The sequence below is a fragment of the Komagataella phaffii genome, chromosome 1, assembly GCF_000027005.1.
Source record: "Komagataella phaffii GS115 chromosome 1, complete sequence".
Lineage (NCBI taxonomy): Eukaryota > Fungi > Ascomycota > Pichiomycetes > Pichiales > Pichiaceae > Komagataella > Komagataella phaffii.
In genome coordinates this window covers 1555743-1576154 of record NC_012963.1, presented here as the reverse complement: position 1 = coordinate 1576154, position 20412 = coordinate 1555743, and the positions used below count along the sequence as shown (strand labels likewise).

The 20412-nt window shown below is 39.8% G+C and overlaps 13 protein-coding genes across 13 annotated transcripts; 6 read left to right on the top strand and 7 right to left on the bottom strand.

Moving 5' to 3' along the window:
- Nucleotides 1-13: 13 nt before the first annotated feature.
- PAS_chr1-4_0092 (exosome component) lies at nucleotides 14-796 on the bottom strand (the record flags this gene model as incomplete). The annotated part of the gene is made up of 1 exon (XM_002490157.1): nucleotides 14-796. One exon carries the CDS (start codon nucleotides 794-796, stop codon nucleotides 14-16), a length of 783 nt encoding a protein of 260 aa, XP_002490202.1.
- A 108-nt stretch (nucleotides 797-904) lies between these two features.
- PAS_chr1-4_0091 (Hypothetical protein) lies at nucleotides 905-1558 on the top strand (the record flags this gene model as incomplete). Its single annotated transcript, XM_002490156.1, has 1 exon — nucleotides 905-1558. One exon carries the CDS (start codon nucleotides 905-907, stop codon nucleotides 1556-1558), a length of 654 nt encoding a protein of 217 aa, XP_002490201.1.
- Nucleotides 1559-2370: 812 nt separating this feature from the next.
- PAS_chr1-4_0090 (Polyamine transport protein specific for spermine) lies at nucleotides 2371-4245 on the top strand (the record flags this gene model as incomplete). Its single annotated transcript, XM_002490155.1, has 1 exon — nucleotides 2371-4245. One exon carries the CDS (start codon nucleotides 2371-2373, stop codon nucleotides 4243-4245), a length of 1875 nt encoding a protein of 624 aa, XP_002490200.1.
- Nucleotides 4246-4313: 68 nt separating this feature from the next.
- Nucleotides 4314-6815, bottom strand: PAS_chr1-4_0089 (Hypothetical protein; the record flags this gene model as incomplete). The annotated part of the gene is made up of 1 exon (XM_002490154.1): nucleotides 4314-6815. The coding sequence occupies one exon, from the start codon at nucleotides 6813-6815 to the stop codon at nucleotides 4314-4316; it is 2502 nt and encodes an 833-aa protein (XP_002490199.1).
- Nucleotides 6816-7013: 198 nt separating this feature from the next.
- Nucleotides 7014-7499, bottom strand: PAS_chr1-4_0088 (Hypothetical protein; the record flags this gene model as incomplete). Its single annotated transcript, XM_002490153.1, has 1 exon — nucleotides 7014-7499. The coding sequence occupies one exon, from the start codon at nucleotides 7497-7499 to the stop codon at nucleotides 7014-7016; it is 486 nt and encodes a 161-aa protein (XP_002490198.1).
- A 579-nt stretch (nucleotides 7500-8078) lies between these two features.
- PAS_chr1-4_0087 (uncharacterized protein) lies at nucleotides 8079-9317 on the top strand (the record flags this gene model as incomplete). The annotated part of the gene is made up of 1 exon (XM_002490152.1): nucleotides 8079-9317. One exon carries the CDS (start codon nucleotides 8079-8081, stop codon nucleotides 9315-9317), a length of 1239 nt encoding a protein of 412 aa, XP_002490197.1.
- Nucleotides 9318-9322: 5 nt separating this feature from the next.
- Nucleotides 9323-10336, bottom strand: PAS_chr1-4_0086 (Hypothetical protein; the record flags this gene model as incomplete). Its single annotated transcript, XM_002490151.1, has 1 exon — nucleotides 9323-10336. The coding sequence occupies one exon, from the start codon at nucleotides 10334-10336 to the stop codon at nucleotides 9323-9325; it is 1014 nt and encodes a 337-aa protein (XP_002490196.1).
- A 1040-nt stretch (nucleotides 10337-11376) lies between these two features.
- Nucleotides 11377-12591, bottom strand: PAS_chr1-4_0085 (Actin-related protein; the record flags this gene model as incomplete). The annotated part of the gene is made up of 1 exon (XM_002490150.1): nucleotides 11377-12591. The coding sequence occupies one exon, from the start codon at nucleotides 12589-12591 to the stop codon at nucleotides 11377-11379; it is 1215 nt and encodes a 404-aa protein (XP_002490195.1).
- Nucleotides 12592-12771: 180 nt separating this feature from the next.
- On the top strand, nucleotides 12772-13197 carry PAS_chr1-4_0084 (Chromatin modification-related protein EAF6; the record flags this gene model as incomplete). The annotated part of the gene is made up of 1 exon (XM_002490149.1): nucleotides 12772-13197. One exon carries the CDS (start codon nucleotides 12772-12774, stop codon nucleotides 13195-13197), a length of 426 nt encoding a protein of 141 aa, XP_002490194.1.
- A 96-nt stretch (nucleotides 13198-13293) lies between these two features.
- On the bottom strand, nucleotides 13294-14682 carry PAS_chr1-4_0083 (Putative tryptophan 2,3-dioxygenase or indoleamine 2,3-dioxygenase; the record flags this gene model as incomplete). Its single annotated transcript, XM_002490148.1, has 1 exon — nucleotides 13294-14682. The coding sequence occupies one exon, from the start codon at nucleotides 14680-14682 to the stop codon at nucleotides 13294-13296; it is 1389 nt and encodes a 462-aa protein (XP_002490193.1).
- Nucleotides 14683-15125: 443 nt separating this feature from the next.
- Nucleotides 15126-16622, top strand: PAS_chr1-4_0082 (Putative cytoplasmic protein of unknown function; the record flags this gene model as incomplete). Its single annotated transcript, XM_002490147.1, has 1 exon — nucleotides 15126-16622. One exon carries the CDS (start codon nucleotides 15126-15128, stop codon nucleotides 16620-16622), a length of 1497 nt encoding a protein of 498 aa, XP_002490192.1.
- Nucleotides 16623-16670: 48 nt separating this feature from the next.
- On the bottom strand, nucleotides 16671-18338 carry PAS_chr1-4_0081 (Protein phosphatase required for mitotic exit; the record flags this gene model as incomplete). Its single annotated transcript, XM_002490146.1, has 1 exon — nucleotides 16671-18338. One exon carries the CDS (start codon nucleotides 18336-18338, stop codon nucleotides 16671-16673), a length of 1668 nt encoding a protein of 555 aa, XP_002490191.1.
- Nucleotides 18339-18516: 178 nt separating this feature from the next.
- Nucleotides 18517-20403, top strand: PAS_chr1-4_0080 (Fatty acid transporter and very long-chain fatty acyl-CoA synthetase; the record flags this gene model as incomplete). Its single annotated transcript, XM_002490145.1, has 1 exon — nucleotides 18517-20403. The coding sequence occupies one exon, from the start codon at nucleotides 18517-18519 to the stop codon at nucleotides 20401-20403; it is 1887 nt and encodes a 628-aa protein (XP_002490190.1).
- Between the last annotated feature and the right edge of the window lie 9 nt (nucleotides 20404-20412).

Genomic DNA, 20412 nt, shown 5'->3' with positions numbered 1-20412 from the left:
ACATAGAAGGCCATTACTTGACCAATTGAATTAGATACTTGTTTAGGCTGGATCGCAGGTCTCTTGCTTTCTTGTTGCATTCCATTATCATGCTAGACAAAACTTTTTCGTCGTCGATTTCGGCATCTGTATCGTCGGAGATGTATAAACCTACAATCTTGTCGTTAGGCAAATGAAGATTAGTAAAACTGGTCACTATGGAAGTTGGAATGTATCCTGCTGTTATTATATCTTTCACTTCGATTTGGGCGTCTACTATCGATAAGGAAGCACAATTAACGAGGTAGTTAGTTAGCTTGATGAAATTTGTGTCATAGGAATCCACTGAAATAACCTTAATGAAAATGTCTATCGACGATTTTGGGTACTTGGAAAGAATGATTGTGTTCACAAAGCAGCTGTACACAAAAGAAGATAGTCTTTGCTCTATTTCTGTGAGACTATTCCTTCCATTACCGTTGGCAAATTCTTTAGACTCCGTTAGGAAAGGAAGAAACCTACATTCGACAGAAAGAGTTGCAGTATCAATGAAAGACCCACGAATCGGCCTAGGCCCATAAACAGATACCTGTATAAGAGTATTATCTATTTCCATATAGCAGGATCCTTCACAATTTGTTACTAATCCCATGTCAACAAAAATCTTATCATCGCCAGATGATGGCTGAGATACATGCAACTTTTTCAGTTGAAACTTGGAGCTCGCCTCCCCTTCAAGAGCCGAAATAACTGATTCAGACTCAAAGGTTAGCGGAGAAGCGTCCAATGGCCCCAATATTCTTCGTCTATCGGTCATTTTATAGGGAAAAGGGTAGTTTCTAGCTAGAGTGACTTTCTTCTACTTCAAATTTTTCTATTCGCGCAATTTCTTAGACCAACTCTTTGCTGGGCATTCAAAAGATGGATGCTTGATTTATCCCCATTCATTTATGACAACGTTAGAATGGATATGATAAAGTCCACACAGGGCCAGATACACAATCTGGTAAAAGATTTATGCGTTTGGTGGGACCAAATTACCGAAGAAGAAAAACTGAGAATGGCAGGCTGTGTTTCTCTGGGAATTGTTGGTTTGACATTTGTAGCCTACTCACTGAATAAGTCTATTACTGATAAAAAGAAGCATGATAAGAAAAAGAAGAGAACTGGAAGCAAGAGCAAACCTGAAATCAAGTTGACCCCTTACGAGTTTAGTGAAAAACAGCTCAGTGATATCATGGCCAAAGTTTCGTCTGAGATATTACCTCGCCTTCAGGATTTCCTTGACGAAATAAAGCTGCTAAAAAACTCGGCAAGTTACAATGAAGTAGATAAGCCAGCTAAGAGAGGGAAGAAAAAACATAAGCCGCCCAAGAATGTTGCAGGCCAAGAGTTAGAACAACTGGAATATAAGAGACGCTATTTTAATGAGATACTCTTAAAGGAACTCATGGACCTAGATGGGGTAGATACTCTAGGGGATGTAACACTCAGGGACAGAAGGAGAGAGTGTGTCAGAAAAATTCAAGGATACCATAAAGAATTGGATGGTGTGAAAGCTGTTCTCGGAGACCTTTAAGACGAAATCCGAACTTTTTTCTGCCCTGCATATCGGAAATGAAACTGCGCTTATATTACAACCTCCCGCTTGTTGCGAGTATTACGTGGCTGATTCTGGATCTTTATAAACGAAATCTTAACTAAAATGCATACGTAAATACAACGATTTCTTCTTAGGTAAGCAATGTTTTCTTTTTTTTCGACCGGTTTAATATCACGCGGAAGAATTATGATACGAAAGCCAATGAGCGTACAACACAGAGGTTAACAACAGAAGTGAAAATTGCGACCACTTTGATGGCTTTCAAGCATCTTGGACTTCAAACTGTAATTCTGAAGAGGAAGTATCAAGATGACGAGAATTTTCAAAGTTAACCGTCGGAAATATAAAATCCCTCTGTGGTGTGAGTTAGTTAGCGAAGCATCCTTTTCCCTCAAAATTCCACCTGCAGCCCTGGTGCGCCGTGCCATGCGCTTTTTTAGAGCATGTCATAACAAGAAGTGACTACAAGATAGACCATTATTATGGGGAGAATGCTTCAAGGTTATACTAGTCAAGCACTGTCTTTGGCTAGCAACGTACCTGAGCTAAGTCTAACTAGCATCTTTTTGATAAAAGAACCTACTCACTGAGTGCTTTTCACTCAACCGGTAATGCGGCCAACCAATGCACGCTAAGAGAAAAACAACAATTCCCGCGCCGCACAAAACAAATGCACCCCCTCATGCAAGTCACATGAAGTCTTGCATTCTACCTATTCTATAAATACAGCTTGCTCCGTCCCACATTTTCTGAACACACTTCAAAGTATCAGACATACATAATACCTCATGTCAAGTTCAAACAAAGAATTCGATGGAGACTCGATTGGTTCTTCAGACTCTCTGGATATAGAATCCGGTAACAGAGATCCAAAAACTCAAAACCCACAAGCTTATGTCCCAAGCGACAATGAAGATCGTATGTCAGAATTATCTCACTACGCTTCTACACCTGACCAGTCACTAAAAATGGTGAGGACAGAAACCAAAAAGTCATTGAAAGATTTGGGAGTCTCGGATGAACTTCCCACATTAGACCCAAACAGGCCTATTGCTGTAGAAAATCCTATATTCCCCGAAGAATATTATTTGGAAACAGAAACTGGTTTAGTCCCTGTGGCAACATTGCAAGATCTGGGTAGGAACCCAACTGCATTGGAAAAACTTAGAAAAGAAAAATCTAGAGCGTTTCCCCAACCCAACGGGGAGGCTCCCATTCTCAAAGATTCGTCGGATGTTGAAACGTTTAAGTCGAAAGAGTACAGCCCAGAAATAGAGTTTGTCACGTTTTTGATCAACGATCCAGAGAACCCATACAACTGGCCCACGTTCACTAAATGGGCATACACTATTATCTTATCTATATTAGTCGTCGCCGTTGCTTTTGGATCCTCGTGTATCTCTGGAGCATTATTCACTGTGGAAGATAATTATAATGTTTCATTGGAAGTTGCCATTTTGACAGTTTCATTGATGGTCTTGGGTTTCTCCTTGGGTCCATTGTTGTGGTCTCCTTTATCTGAGCAGATTGGAAGGAGATGGGTTTATTTTATATCCTTGGGTCTCTACACAATTTTTAACATTCCTTGCGCTCTATCCCCTAATATCGGTGGTCTCTTAGTTTGTCGATTTTTGTGTGGTGTTTTTAGTTCCAGCGCACTTTGTCTGGTTGGTGGTTCTATAGCTGACATGCATCCTTCTGAAACAAGAGGTAAAGCAATCGCCTATTTTGCAGCAGCTCCTTATGGTGGACCAGTTATTGGACCTTTAGTATGTGGTTGGATCGGTGTTAAAACCAACAGAATGGATCTTATCTTTTGGGTAAATATGGGATTTGCAGGATTTATGTGGTTACTAGTTGCCTGCATTCCAGAAACCTATCAACCAGTAATTTTAAAGAACCGAGCAAAGAAATTAAGAATGGAGTTGAACAATCCTAACATCATGACAGAGCAAGAAGCTAATCCACTAACTTTCAAGGAATTAGTAGTTACCTGCCTTTATAGGCCTCTTATGTTTGTTTTCACTGAGCCTGTTTTGGACATGATGTGTGTTTACGTTTGTCTTATTTACTCATTGCTTTATGCATTTTTCTTTGCATACCCAGTTATATTTAATGAGCTTTATGGCTATGAAGATGATTTCATCGGCCTGATGTTGATTCCAATATTGATAGGAGCCTTTTTGGCCTTAGTTACAACTCCAATTTTGGAATCCATGTACGTGAAAATGTGTCAACGAAGAAAACCAACTCCTGAAGACAGATTGGTAGGAGCCATGATTGGGTCTCCTTTCCCTGCAATTGCCCTATTTATTTTGGGAGCAACGTCCTACAAGCATATCATTTGGGTCGGTCCAGCATCTTCCGGTATCGCCTTCGGTTATGGAATGGTACTAATTTACTACTCTTTGAATAATTACATCATCGACACCTACGCCAAGTATGCAGCTAGTGCTCTGGCAACAAAGGTTTTCCTGAGGAGTGCTGGAGGTGCTGCTTTCCCACTATTTACTACACAGATGTACCATAAACTAGGGCTACAGTGGGCCAGTTGGTTGTTGGCATTCATTTCATTAGCAATGATTCTCATCCCATTCGTTTTCTACATTTATGGTGCTCGTTTGAGGGCCAAAATGTGTAAAGAGAACTACAGTGAGATGTGATGCATTAAGAACAATCATTCATTAATCCTTTTCAGCATATATTATTTCTAATTAATTCATACTTAATATCACTCATCAACATTATGATCTTTGTCGAAAAGTATCAATTGAAACATTGCCGCTCTGGCTCTTTCCTTGGTGTCCGTGTTGTCGCTTTCAAAACTCAATTTCTTGATAACATCATAAAATCCATCTTTAATTAGCTTCAACGCTCTTGATCTAGGTGCTCGCATCTTCTTGAAATGTTCATCGGAAGTTAGCTCATTCAAGTACCCAACATTTATTTCTTCTTCAATAGTTTCCATATCCATTTCAACATCTGAATCTTCCAGATCTGAAGATGTATCGTCCTTCCATGTTAAGTTGGTAACTATCCAAATACATGATATCATCAGATCTTTATGGAAAGCGGCCCATTCGGAGGAGACCCCTTCTATTTCTTGTACTAAAGGAGTCTCCAATAACATATAAATGAAGTCGAGCAATTCTTGATTACAAATAATCATTGATCTGTTATCTTCATTAGAGGCCGCAAAATGGACCAGGATATAAGTGATAGCAAGAATAACCTCATAAGTTTCTGATTCCTTTCTTTTACTAATGTCATCCTCCTTTAATGTGGATGATAAACTCTTCAAATTTTTTAATAGAAAATTCAAAAAATCTTTATCATCGTGAGCTTTTGCTGTCGGGTCGGAACAGAATGATTGAATGATTTTGTTCGAATAGTTAAGAGGACCACAGGACAAGTTTCGGATAATATTGAATGCTTTTTCTTGAATTTGCAGATTTGAAGAATAACAAAGTTCAAAAATTCTTGATAAAGGAACTTTGTCCAAAAATAATTTTTTATCAATGATATCATCCCCGTAAAGGTAATTTCTAAGAATTGATAAGGCATTGTTCTTTAAGAATTCAAACTCGTTCTCTTCCGAAACAAAATAAGACAATACCTTCAGGAAGTCTTCATTGAAAACATTTTTTTTCAAAGAACTATATTCCACCACACAATTGGAAATGATTCCCAAAACTAGCGCCTTGAGTGTAATTTCGTCATCCAATAAGGACGCACAAGATTCATTGTCTCTTGAAACCAAAGGCAGTTTCACCAGATCCGTCAACGAGTTTACAATGTTTAAATCTACTAGGTAGGTTCGTAGCAATGGCGCTGATCGTGACAGTGAGCGGACCAAGTACAGAGCAGACGTCGTGATTATGTTTGAAAGCTTCAATATAGTAATGACATGATCCAACTGAGCAGCGTCTCCGTGAAACTCTTTGTAAATATTAATATGACGAGAGACAAGATCCACCACACATTCTGAAACAATGTCATGCTTGATAATTTCATCTCTGTATTCCTCGTTGTTGGACGTTATGTTAGCCAATATTTGCAGGCAATCACTAACAGTATATAGCGACTTCGGGTCCAAGTAGTCAGAATTTGAACTATCTTTCTCAGGTTTGTAATTCTTCGAGATAATGTTGACAAGCTTCATTATAAAGTTGTTGTCCGCAAAAAATTCGTTAATATCATCCTCCTCGCTAAGCAAAGACAGAAGATATAATGGACTCATTTTGCGTATGATTTTCAAATTGGAAGAAACAAAAAGGTCATCTAGTTGTAAAGAAATATCTTTATTGGAGCCATCAGTCTTATGAAAGAGGTCAATCATGGTTATCAAACTAGGTAGCAACTTTTTCTGGTTAAGTGTCTTCAGCTCGGCAGTAGCAGGCCAATTCTTGAAATATAAGATCAGAATGTTGATTGTTATCAGTTTTAAACATAAATCTTCATTTCTCAAAAACGATGTCAGGACGTAATAAAACGGTTTAGGCATTTCGAATCTATCTTTTTCATTCCTTGACGCCAAATGCTTCAAAATCGAAGATAAAGCGAAAAGATAAGAGACTATTTCACTCGACACCAGGTCTGGAGTTGAGAAATGAGGGGGTACCATTTGATACCATGAAGTGGTAAAATTATCCAATGAATTCTCTCTCAGCAGAAATATAAAAATCGGGGTGAACTCCACGGAAAGGCGATTCATGAGTGGCGTAATTAACCTTGTTAAGGAAGGTGTCTGCAAGTAGGGAATCAGTTTACAAGTGCAACTGAGTAACTCCTTCGAGACATTTTTATTAGACAAGTCCAAGATGCCGTAAATCAGTTCCATCAGATTCTCTCCCTGCTTGTTGATAGACAAATTTATAGTACACTCGGGCAAATCTTGGGCGAGTAATGACTTGATGGTTTTAAAGTTGACTTCACAGAGTTCTTGATGCTTCAAGGAACTTACAATCAACGCATCAACGATTTTGTTTCCTTTCTCTTTGATCAACTGAGTAGTATTGAACTTGAAATATGCGAATGATTCCAAAATTATGGAACAATTTTTAAGGACCTCTTGATTATCGTTGAAGGTCAGCGTAGCAATAAGAGAGTCTATTAGTGGAGTGACCGAGGAATTCAGATGATATTGCTTGGCGCTATCATTTCCAAGAATCTCAGCTTTCAATAACTGCAGCTCTTGTATTGATGAAATTCCATTTAGACCTGCTAATGGCATCGGAATTTATGAACAATAATCAACTCGCACCTGGAGTAGAAGAATCAGATATAGGCTGGCAAGTCTAGTTATGTAAAATCGCGAGGTCGTAAAACATCTACGAATCTAGGCAAAGCGAAACAATAATAGCAGCAAAGATGATCCTAATAACATTCTATACACACATGTCAGCTATCGAATCATATATAAAGAGTTAAACTAAAGATTAGAGACATTTGCTTTTAGTTTTGGAGGAGATATGATGGTTTCCAATGAAGGTGCTAATTGGACTTTCAAGTTTGGATCTGATAAGTTAGGTTTTTTTGGAGTCGTCGGACTGTTCAAGAAGCTTATTGGTGAGAGAAGCTGGTTGTTATCTTTGCTAGAGTTCTGGCTCGATAAACTGATTTGCTGTTGTCCAATTTTGCAAGTTTCATTTTCCCCACAGTCTTCTGTTTTGGACTCATACTGAGAAAGGTACCCTTCCAAATTAGATAGCCTAGCTACCTCAGAGTATAAATGATCATAGTAGTAGCTTAGCTTGGTATTCAGTAAGTTTTCAATGTGCTTCATATCTCTGCTGGTAGATATTAGATGACTGTTCAGCTTGAAAACGGAATCACTTAACTTGTCTTCGAAAAGAATATGCAGGTCTGCTATTTCCATTTTCAGGTTTCGTTCCTTGAAGTCAATATCAGATCTCATATTCTTGAGTGATAATCTGATTTCGCAGTTCTCTTGTTCAAGAATTCTTTTTAAAGCACTCGTGTCATCTCTAAGAACCTTTAGTTGTCGATAGTAGTCTTCTAAAACTTCCTGAAAAATATCAAGTTTGATATTCTCTCTTTTTCTCTGACCCAAAAAAAAAGTATCTTGCCGATGAGGTACAACAAAACGGAGGCAGCAGTAAAGTAAAACAAGAGAAACTCTATTTCAAACTCTCCATCGGATGGAAATTCTAGCTCATACATTTTTGCTATTTCAGGACACAAAAATGACAGGCAAAGTTCGTATTCCCGTCACTAGCTTTTATGGTCCATTACATTCTTCGTGACTCAATATTAAACAGGCCAGCCATTATGATGTATCAACTATGACCTATGTGCTTCTCTTTCTGACACATCTCATACCGGATTCGACTGTTCCCAATCTGTTGCCAAAAACTCTCTACATGGTGTTCGGGTCATTTTCTCTACCTGCTTATCTCTTTGTATATTTTTCATATATTCCTTGACCAGCCCAAAAGGTTGAAAGATCGTGTAAATATCTTATTAAGTGTTGAAAATGCCACGAGATCCTTTAATAGGTATAGTGGGAAAACCCTCTAGTGGAAAATCCACAACCTTAAACAGTTTGACCGATGCCGATGCGAAAGTTGGAGCATTTCCCTTTACCACGATTGAGCCTAACCGAGCCACTGGATATCTCCAGGTAGATTGTGCTTGCTCTAGATTTGGAAAGGAAAGCTTGTGCAAACCTAACTATGGGTGGTGTAAAAATGGTCGCCGATTTGTCCCAATAATGCTGTTAGATGTCGCAGGGTTAGTTCCTGGTGCATCCCAGGGATTGGGTTTGGGAAATCAATTTCTGGATGATTTAAGACAGTCTGATGCCCTCATCCACGTCGTTGATGTCAGTGGAACAACTGACTCCAACGGTAAAGCGACCAGGGGCTATGATCCGCTACAGGATATTGAATGGCTGCAGGATGAGATTCGCCTGTGGATTGAAGGGAATCTCCACAAACGGTGGGGTTCTATAGTTCGGAAACATACTGCCACTAAGGCATCGATAGTAGATACTATTCAGCTACAGTTTGGTGGGTATGGAGCTGGTAGAAAGTTAATAGATGAAGCTTTACGCAACATTAAAGACCTTCCTCCCTTAGAAAAGTGGGATAATGAGTGGATAACTAGAGTGGTCAGATCATTCATGCAGGTTAAATTTCCTACTGTGTTGGCGTTGAATAAGATTGACCACCCTGACGCTGATAAGAATGTTTCCAAAATTATGCTAAGATATCCTGAGACGAAGACGGTTTTAACATCAGCTATAACAGAAGTCCTTCTCAGAAAACTAGCAAAACAGAAATTTATACAGTACGAAGAAGGAACCGAGTTTGTGGATACGTATGAAGATTTGGGGGATGACTGTGGTTTGAAACCACTGGATGAAAAACTAGCGCAAAGAATAGAAACCATCAGAGATCTGGTTCTTTATAGATTTGGATCTACAGGCGTGGTACAAGTTTTGCAAGCAGCTGTGGGAGTATTGGACCTTATTCCGGTCTACACGGTCAGAAATATAACAACATTCACAGGAAACTCGGGAACGAATGTTTTCAGAGATTGTGTATTGTTAAAAAGAGGCACTCCTGTTGGATCAGTAGCCAGATATATAATGGGCGAAGTTACTATCGCCGTCATTGAAGGAGTTGGGGGAAAAAGGATTAGTGAAGACGACCTGATTGATTCCGGAAAAAATGACATACTGTCATTCAAAATAGTGGCACAGTCTAACTAGAAATATCAAAATAAATACGGTTTCAAGAACTTGGTAGTACGATACCCTATTAAAAATCCAACTAGCCATTCACGTTTACCAACAAAAAAGGACAATAGACCAGGGCCTGGACAAGCTCCTACAACTCCCCATCCAAGGCCAAACGTTAATGAGCCGATAATCAAAGATTTTGATAGATGTTTGGAGTTAGCCAGTTCCCATGTATCGTTAAGAACAGGATAGTTCGGCTGTTTGAGTATATGCCTCCAGATAAAAATATTAGGAATCACAGCGAACACAACAATTAGTGCCAGGGAAGGATCAAAGCTGATTGGATCCAGAACTCTCAAAAATCTCAAAACCTTGTCTGAGGATGCCATACCTGAGATAAATAAGCCCGTACCGAAATAAAACCCTGTGATGGTACCGCTAACGATTCTTAAAACAGTGGAATAAAGAGCATTGTTTCTGACAAAAGAACTGATACGAGGTAAAAGAAAATAAGTTAGCACGAATCCTGTTAGGACTAACGAGAGCAAAGCACCTTTGTTTTGCTCAAAAGCTTCAAAGGATGTATCATACTGAGAACAGTTGATTGTTTGACCCAGTTGATTATGGCATCCACTCTTGACAGAGGTAAGACTGGTGGAAAAGATGCCACCAACAAAAAATAATGCCGTTGCGACTACACTTCTGAAACGGAGTCTGGATAAACCTGCTAGCATGTGTCCAGATGTGCAGCCAGAAGCTAAATTGGAACCAACTCCCACTAAGAGACCAGCAACAACGTAAGAAGACCTTGAGATGTCCGAGTTTTGAGCAGGCAAGAAATCGGGAATCAAGGACTTGACGAATTGGTAAGACAGATATAGCCCAATGATAAGCGAGCTGTTGTCGATGTTGAAATTGAAGTTTCCAATCAGGGAAGAAAAACCGACTGTTTTTCCCACTTGAATCAAATGCGATGTAGTCGCAAATTGAATAAGCAGAGCGCCAATCGATGTTTCCAGAGGAGAGAAACCAAAGTTAGCAGGGCTCATCTTGTACAGTACTTGAGCTACTTCAACCACAGAAGAGATATTCAAAGACGAGTTGTAGGTGCAAGATGTGGTGGATATTCCTAACTCGCAGTGATCCTTGGGCGCGCGCTTCCGATGCGATGAGCCTCCACAATATTTCTGGTGCTAAATAATCTATGTTTGACGACGATAATACATTTTTGTTCCCGATTCATTGATGTCGTCACTCAGTAAAATAGAAAACAATCTGATACAACGTAGCCCAGAATTCAATCGTGGTGCAGAATAAGAATTAAAAATAGATGCCATTCCCTGGAATCGAACCAAGGTTTCGTCGGCCACAACGACGTGTACTAACCACTATACTAGAATGGCTTCTTGTTGTCAGTAATTTGTTATTTGTTACTATAAGATAGTAAAAATAATCTCCTGAATGCGGTTGTGTTCAATCTTGCTCAAAAGCATGCATTTTCGAGTTTAATTAGTCCGTCAGAGAAGAATTGCTTTACAATGACGAAATGCGTTTTTGATAGCACTTATGTTCGAATCAGATCGATAATTGCGAAGACGTCTCCACATATCGGTTGGTCGTTGGGAAGCGATTGATGTCTTTTAGAGTCTGGCCACTAACTGTAGACACTTAGAATATGCATTGAATGCAGTAATGGTCGGTGCTTGATAGCCATGAGCACGCAATCATTGCTTTTACTCAAAGACTAAAAAAAGTAAAAAAGTAAAATGGTCCCTAGCAGGATCGAACTGCTGATCCCCGCGTTATTAGCACGATGCCTTGACCAACTGGGCCAAGGGACCTTTTTGATAACGTTGGTTAGTCTAGAGATTATGAGTATAAAAGTTCTACTTCTGAAATCAACAAACTTTACGACGAAACAGTGCTATAGTGGTCACTATCAATCTATTTTTCATCCTAACCCCAAGTCCGGATTTCTCGGATACAATAGATAAGATTTTCAAAACATGCAGACATTAACTTGTTATCGTGTTACGAAACCATCTAAGAAAGCTCAAATCGTTATTTTTATAAAGCACTATCATACAACCTATTTAAACTTCTCCAAGACCGCATTCTCTCCAAACTCCTCATACTCCTTCTTACTAATGAAAATATTATCAAAATTGCCACTGTTCATGGAAGATAGAATCAGTGCACCGTTCCAAGTTGCCAAATTTCTTTCATCTAAGTTGACGTTAGAGTAGGTTTCGATAGTGTAATTGGATAGTATTTTGACCAAGTCGTTAATAAGCCTTTGTTCAAGTCCAGGTATGAAAGAGTTTTCTCCTGTGATTACTATACCCTTTAACAAAGCCTGGTAGACATTTTGAGTAGTCTCTAGTTTTTTCAACGAATTCAAAACTAGCTCCGACAGTCCGTAAGTATTTTCCTGTGAAACACTAATGTTAGGATGGAAAGCATTGGTATAACTAAATGGTTGCATCAAAGGTTCCACCATTTGACATTGATCCAGGGGATTTATATCTTTGACCACGAATCCATTGATCAAATAATCCTTCGCGGTGAGATGGTAGTCCGATGATAAGCCTTCTACAACAGGAGGTAGGATATATTGACTCATGGATCCTATATTCCTTCGGAACTGTTTGAGGAATCGGTTCACTCTATAAGCTTTAACGGACGATAAAGTGGTAGCATTACCTCCCTGCGATGCGATTTGTTCTTCTATATCAATTTCATCTCCAGACTTGCGTTGCAGGTATCGTAAAGTATGCAAATTTAAAAAATCTCCACCAAATTTGTTGTGAATTGCACCTTTAGTCATAATGCTACCATTAACAATAGGTGTAACACTGATGAAAGCATCGTTCAAATCAATAATTAAAGATGTGGCCCTACCGGTACCATAACTAGTACATGACTGGCTATTCAGCATACTGAATACAGGGACTTCAAACTTTTCGAATGCTAACTGGCAGGTGTTAACTTGATTCTTTTTACTATTCCAGTGATTCTCGGTAAGAATGAGAGGCATTTCTTTACTTTCCAATTTGTAGTGCTTCTCGTATATGAACTTCCATTGTTCTTCAAGGGCGTCCCAGTTATAGATAAGCCCATCATTGTACATGGTGAAGATCTCACCATATGGGGAGGAGTCAATTCTCTCAAAACTAATGCCGTCATCAAGCTTCTTGTAGTCATTAGAAATTATCAAAGATGGGGCCTCTTCTGTACTTAAACCTGCGTATGTCTTGGTTCCATTGCTACCGTCTAGAATCAAAGATGTGATTCCAAAATCCATCTTTGTTTGATGTGTTTGATGAGAGGTATATGAATTTAGATCGTTGACCCGCGTTTTTCAAGTTATGAGTACAGCTTTGATAGTATAATCGCGGAATTGCCTAGTCGCAGTTGCTAGCTTTGCACCTGATTCCCCTTCAGTAACACCTTAGTATATCTGGTCCCTGATAGCCACTCATCTATGCCCGAGCCAACAAAACAAACTGAGTACGAAAAACTGAAAAAAGAGCTCCATCAAAAAGTATTAAGAAAGAAGCAGATGGACGATGAGCTAACCGCTATAGAAGAGGATATATTCAATATGGAGACAGCTTATCTTACCAATAATAGTTCCTATGGTAACATCATTAAAGGCTTTGAAAACTTCACTAAAAGTTCCCATTCAAACAACAATCCTGCAGCAAGGAAGAGATATCAGTTTACTGACAATGATAGAATATTTTCCCTCAGTAGTTCGACCTACGTTAGGCATTTGAAGAAAATCAATGAAGAGAATGGAGCAGACAGAGTCAACTTTGATGCTGAATGCATGGATGACGAGGAGGGGGATGAAGAGGAAGACGAGAAATCTAGCAATGGGCAAAAAAAGAAAAAGAGGGATGACTGATTATTAAATGAAAAGAACCAAATATTACGAATACTATTGTAAAAATACACAAACTGTCTAAGAAGATTCAGAGAAGCTCTATTAAAGCTTTCTCAACTACCAATGTCCTTTTTTCTGATTATTATCGTTGTTCCAAGATCCAGCCAAACCAACAATGTTATTATCATCTTGGATAGTATCAGCAGCTACAGGTTTAATCTTTAATTGCAGCATTCCGTCAATGAGCATTCTTTTACCCCAGGAAGACGCAGCAGTGCTACCAGTCTCATCTCTGCATTGTTTAAGAAAGGGGAGGAGTGCAGTCCCCCCTGTGCCCCGCTCCTGTTGGGAGGAGGATTTTTTAGCAAGGCCTGACCTTACAGTCTTAGTAGAGGTGGATCCAAGATTCCGGGACTTCTGAGCTTGAAGAATAATGTATCTAGTGACAATTTGAATATGCTTATCTCTGAATGATTTCAACATTGCCAAACAAGCATCGTATGATAAGACTAGTTCTTCATTATCAGAGTTAGAACGCACGTAGTCATGAATACTATTAACCTTGGAAAGGTGTTCCAGGAATCGGCGGTGTTTGCCGGGCATATACTCCCTCATTTCGTTGATGAATGAGTTGCCAGGCCTTCCAACTTTTTCATTTTCACCTGTGGCATGATGCTCCACATTCAATAGCAAATCCAGTGCTTGAATCAAGGAACTTTGAGCGTTAGATCCTCCAGAGTATGCCCGAGGAAGTTTTTCATCTCCATATATTACACCGTTCGGTAAGCCCGCATCTGTCATGTTTTTCCAGCCAGCAAGATAGGGACGGATACGGAAGTAGAAGATATGTGGATCACACATGTCCTCCATTTGCATCATAACGGATCCTAACTCATCAATAGCATCAGCCATTTGCTGCAAATGAGCAGTAACTTTTTCTATTTCTCCATTTCTGGCGCTTTTCAATGCTTCCAGGCCTTGAACAATACAGTTAGCTCCCTTGTACTCGAAATAAACTGAAACCAAATAAAACCAGCTCTCATCAATACCCCCCGTAAATGTTGTGATGCAGTCTATGTTATCTAAACTTATATCTTCCCCTTTGAAAATCTCCTTATAATTCCATAAAACGCACCCGCTATAGGTTAAAACTGGAGGAATCTCCAAATGAGCACTAACCCTGAGGAGTGGTTGTGAGATTTGAATAGGAAGTTTGTCTTTAGGTTCTCCTACACCCCAGACATAAGCATGTGCTAAGAACGTCAAAATTGAATAAGCACGTCTATATTGGGCATCATTTGCAAGCCTATCCACCTCCAGAAGAGGCATCTTCTCATCCACAACATTTCTAATCCGTTTGGTTAGTATCAAAGAAGACAAGACGCTGACTAGATCTTCCCATGGTTTGTAGTACTCCTGAGGCAATTTCTCTAGAGGTAGCTCTTCAGGAAGGAACCCTGTTATGGGGCTCACATCGTAATCTTCCAATCTTGGCAGATCAATCATTTCGTTTGGGAACCTAGTGGTAAGTAAAGGTAGAAAGTTTGGATTTTTTTACTCAGAATAAGTGGTTCGATGGTCGTGAGATTACGTAACCTTGGATCCCTCAACTTAAGAAAGGATATATTCAGATTATCCTTTAGATAATGAAAAAGAAAAAAATGACTGCAAGTTGACAATGACAAGAATACTATGTGTTTTGGTTAATTGTGTCCTTGAATGCCATACTTCTTCTTTATTTCCTTACTTTTAAAATTTTTCTATTTACATAGATAATTTTCAGGGGTGACATTTTTTTTGAAGGTTCTAGAACAATAGACTGTGCGGCACTTCTACGTCATGAAGGAAGCTTGCACAGCGAACTCACAGCCTCACAGCAACAGAAGCAATATCGCCTTGGAAGGTAAACTGAAAATCGATGCACAAGTTCTATAGTTCCGTACTTCGGCATGGTGTTTGATAAGTTTAAGGTGCTCAACTTAGCCTCATCTATTGATACCATCTGCTATTCTGTGGATTCGGGGAGAGACGCCTCTCGCAAGCAGATATTTCAATCGAGGAACTCGTTTGGAGTGAATTTTGGGAGCCTTTTTGTTTTGGAAAAGTATATCTACGGAGACATTTTCATTGAAGGTGCTAATTGCGAACTAGACGCTGTAAAGAATCAGATCAGAAGCCAGGGAGTCAGTAAAACCAAGGAAATACTTGAAAAGCATTATCAGGACTATATAAATGACGATGATTGGGTATGGCTTAAAGATAAAGGAGTGGAAGCAATCAGAATTCCCGTCGGCTACTGGCATGTAGATGGTGGCTCTTTTACTTCAGGCACTAATTTCGAAAAAGTTTCCAAGGTATATGCCGATTCTTGGAAGATTTTAAAAGAACGATATATTGAAAAGGCTAATCAACATGATATTGGAGTGCTGTTGGATTTGCATGCTTTACCATCTGGTGCCAACTCCAGTGATCACTCCGGCGAGCTCTTGAAAAGGGCTGGCTTTTGGGATTCCAGTTCCAGCATTCTTTTGGCTACTAAGGTTGTCGAGTTTATTGCTAGGGACCTGTCAAAGTATGAGAACGTTGTTGGTTTACAAATTGTCAATGAAAGTGACTTCGATAATCATGCCAAAAACCAAAAACGTTATTACGCTGCAGCTATAAATGCGGTCCGAAAAGTGGACCCGACCCTTCCGATTGTCATCTCTGATGGCTGGTGGCCTGATCAATGGGTGCAATGGATATCAGAACAGGAATTAAAAGTGAAGGGTCCTCTCGGTGTGGTTATCGATCATCATGTTTATCGTTGTTTTTCCGATGACGATCGAAATAAATCCCCACAGCAAATTATCGATGACTTAGATAAAGATGTTTTGACAAATTTATCCGGAACCGCTGATTTTATCATTGGTGAGTATTCGTGCGTTTTGGATGGTCGAACTTGGGAAAAGTCTAAGGACGACAGAAATCAAGTTGTCGCTCAGTATGGAAAGACCCAGTCACGCATATTCCAAGAGAGGGCAAAATCTGGTTCATATTTTTGGACTTACAAGTTTGAGTACGGTGATGGAGGAGAATGGGGATTTCGACCTATGTTGGAACGTGGTTGTATTGAAAAGCCTGTGAAACTGAAGGGAGACCTAACCGATGATCAAATGAACGCTTCTTTGGAAAGAAGGCATTCAGATCATGTTAACTATTGGAGTCAGCAATGTCCTAACGAATCGTTTGAACACCAGAGGTTTAAGGATGGATTTATAAGAGGATGGAAAGATGCCCTATCATTTGCGGAATTCAATGGGTCTAGACTGGGAAGAGTTGATGCTTGGAAAAAGACTCGAGTAGACCAACATATCAAAGAAAGAGGGGGTGGGAAATACGTGTGGGAATTCGAGCAGGGACTACAACAAGGAATATCAGAGTATGAAGCTCAGGCGTCTAGTTAGTGGCTTAGTGAGTAGTTGGTTTGAGTTTAGTAGTATATTCGTTAACTTTTATTGCTGTATTCTTGACCTTCTGTTGCTGATTTTTCGAATCCCTTGTCCCAGTAGTTTTTCACCAGTAAGCGTTTGAGAGGGTGTTCTCCGTCCTGAAGAAATCCTAGCCCTATTTTTGGGTAATTTTATAGTATCCGTGTCTTGTGTTGAATATGGTGGTGAAGAAGAGATGGTCATCTTGGTAGTGGTTTTCGTTCTGCAAAGAGTAACATTCCCATTAGGGTTTGTCAGCGATCTGACTGGACTTGTATGGTACGTTTCAACTTCATAGAGTGACCTATTTCTTCTTGGAGTCATCTCATTCTCTTTCGACGTACTGGAAATGATTTCTCCATCGATGTAGGTCTCATAATCCTCGTCATCAGAGTTTTGAGATTGGGATTGTTTGTACTTACGAGGTTGACCAGGACTCTCTAGGGGTACAGCAGTATGTGCACTTTTGAACTGCCCCGAGATCTTCCTGCTTCTCATTGGAGTGCTCGAGAGGCTTTCATCTTCCATAGCGTCCAGCTTTCGAAGTCTTTTGAACTCTTCATAGTTTATTAAGGGGTACAAACCGCCCAATTCTGGATCTGGAACATTGCTTAACACCATAGAGTGTCTCCAATCACGAAACTCGTTCTGATGCAAGTATAACCAATGCTGCTGAGGGCCCACAACCATACCCGGCCTGACCATTCGCATATACGCAATACACTCATTAGCAGTAAATCCATGGGTGTAGATCAAATGGGCGCCAATAAGGCACCCTGTGCGGCCAAGTCCAGCCTTACAATGGACTGCGATCTTACCCCCCTTGGCAATCACTGTCTCAGCAGCTCCGACAAATTTCTGGACGTATTCCAATGTAGGGCATGTTCCATCATCAAATATCATGTCAATATGTTGTATACCCCTTTTGGAAAACTCTTCTGAATCGTAGAGGTGAGAGTTCAAACGCACAACCAGTTGCACATCATTCTTACAAAAATAGTCTAAAACTTTCTTAAACGGTTGATTCAATGGTCCATTCTTTCTTGATTGCTTTGGAGAGGCAAATGCAATGAAGTCTTTAGAAATAACATTCAAATCTCCTTGGTCCACTCGCTCATATTGTTCGTATTCTTCCAAGTTAAAAGATGTCAGATCTATCATCTTGCGCTCCTTGGCCCTCCAAACAGCATATACGACATCCTGAATGCTAATTTCAAAGTCAGCATGTGAGTAACCAGCGTCTCTGAACATCATAAACGGAGGATCTACTTGACAGATAGGATGTAACACCTGGTGAGGTGACCAACTCTGTACCAAAACCATGTAACAGCATAACATGCAAGCAGCATTTGTCCTTGCTCTAGAATCGGTGGTCGAGTAAAATACCACTGCCTTTCCCCTATTGTCTTCATCATTCAGGATGTTATGAAGTACGACAGCAAATCGATACAAGTGACCCATATGCAGTGGGCCGAAATCTAGATGAAAAGAATTATAAATCAAAGAATCTTCCAAAGTAAAGTATACCACTTTATCTGTGTCATTGGGATCATGGTCATAAGAGCCCAAATAGACTCTACCTTTAAGAAACTCTATAGCATCAGTGTTAGGTTTTGGCATAGCTAATTGAGAGGTAATATTAAAAGGTACCAGGGAAAGAAACAACCTAGATGCGATGAATGAAGAATTCATCCATATTGGAACATTGTTTACTTTTGTTGATATGGTATTACTGCTTTAGGTAGCAGTACTGCAGTGTTTACAACAGAGTTCTTGTTGTGACGAAAGAAGCGCGCCTACATATCTGGTTACTGGGAAATCTCAACTATTCACCGGATGTTAGACAACTGAAAAGACTATCTGCTTCACAATGATCACTGAACTCGTTGATTATTTAGATACCAAATTTCGAGTCAGAGAGGACATATACATTGTGCCTACAGTATTAAAGCGATGCTTTCACCATTTATATAACTGTTACAAGCATAGAGTAAACTTCTGGTATCAGTTTGAAGAAACGGTGGGTCGATACCCAGATAAAAATGCTTTAATTTTCCCAAGAAAAAACACCGCTACTAATGGATTTGATTTGGAGATATACACATACAAAGAATTATATGAGGTGGTTCTCAGGCTAAGTCATATCTTAGTGGAGGAGTATGGAGTTTGTCCGGACGAGATTGTAGCGATGGACTACGCCAATAAACCTATGTTCATTTTCCTTTGGTTTGCATTATGGAACATAGGAGCCAAACCAGCATTTTTAAATTTTAACGTTACGAAGAACCCTCTCATTCATTGCCTGAAAGTCGTCGAGTCTTCGCACTTCTTCGTTGATGTCGACGTTTTACCAACCGTGAAGGACACTTTAGACGAACTTCAAGAAAAGTCACCATCCTTGTCAATCTCAGTGTTAAATGAGGACACACTGATGCAACGATTATTAGACCCAGAATCACTGGGTTTTAGACAGGCAGATCAGAGGAGAAACTACATGGACAATGATTACGATATTGGAGCCCTGATCTATACAAGTGGAACCACAGGCCTTCCTAAGTCAGCTATCATGAGCTGGAGGAAAGCATTCATGGCATCCTCATTTTTTGGCCATGTTATGAGGATCAGCTCAGACAGTGTAGTTTTTACTGCCATGCCGTTATATCATTCTACAGCTGCCATGTTGGGTGTACTACCAGCATTTGGTATTGGAGGCTGTGTAGTTCTTGCTCCCAAGTTTTCTGTTTCCTCATTTTGGACTCAAGCGAAAGTTACTGGCGCCACTCATATCCAGTACGTTGGGGAAGTTTGTAGGTATTTGATGAACAGTAGTGTTCATCCAGATGAAAAGAATCATCATGTGAAAGTTGCATACGGAAATGGTTTACGGAGTGATATATGGAGACAGTTTAAACAAAGGTTTAATATTGAAGCTGTGGGAGAGTTTTATGCAGCCACGGAGGCTCCATTTGCAACTACGTGTTTTCAAACAGGAAACTTTGGCATTGGAGCTTGCCGAAGTTACGGCAAGTTCGTCAACTCTGTATTGCAGTTCCAGCATTGCATTTTGAAAATTGATCCTGAGGATTCAACCAGACTCTACAGAGATAAGACAGGGCGCTGTCACGTAGCAGATTTTGATGAGCCCGGGGAATTAGTGATGAAAATATTCTTCCCAAGGAATCCAAAATCTACATTTCAGGGTTACCTAAACAATAAGAGAGAAACAGAATCAAAAGTCGCACGCAATGTATTCCACAAAAACGATGCATGGTATCGATCTGGTGATCTTTTACGGATGGATAAAGACGGTTTATTGTACTTCATAGACCGTCTTGGAGATACTTTTCGCTGGAAATCAGAAAATGTATCTACCACTGAGGTTGAAAACGAAGTTCTACAAGTGAAAGGAGTGAAACAATGTTGTGTCGTTGGGGCTCAGGTGCTCAACCACGAAGGGCGGGCTGGGTATTGTGTTATTGAAAAAATAGAAGGACTAACTACAGAGAAAGTTCTAGAGTCTGTTGCACATCATATACAGACAACGCTGCCATCGTACGCTAGACCAGTATTTGTCAGATTTGACAATATCCCAATGACTGACAATCACAAGGTATCAAAGAAAGATTTCAAAGACCCTCAGCTGCCTAGAAACAAATGTGAAGAAATTGTATATTATTTGAACGGGAAGACCAAAGAGTATCAATCTCTTACTGATGAAGTTTGGTCTCAAATTCTTGACGGTAACATCAGACTCTAACTGAATAGC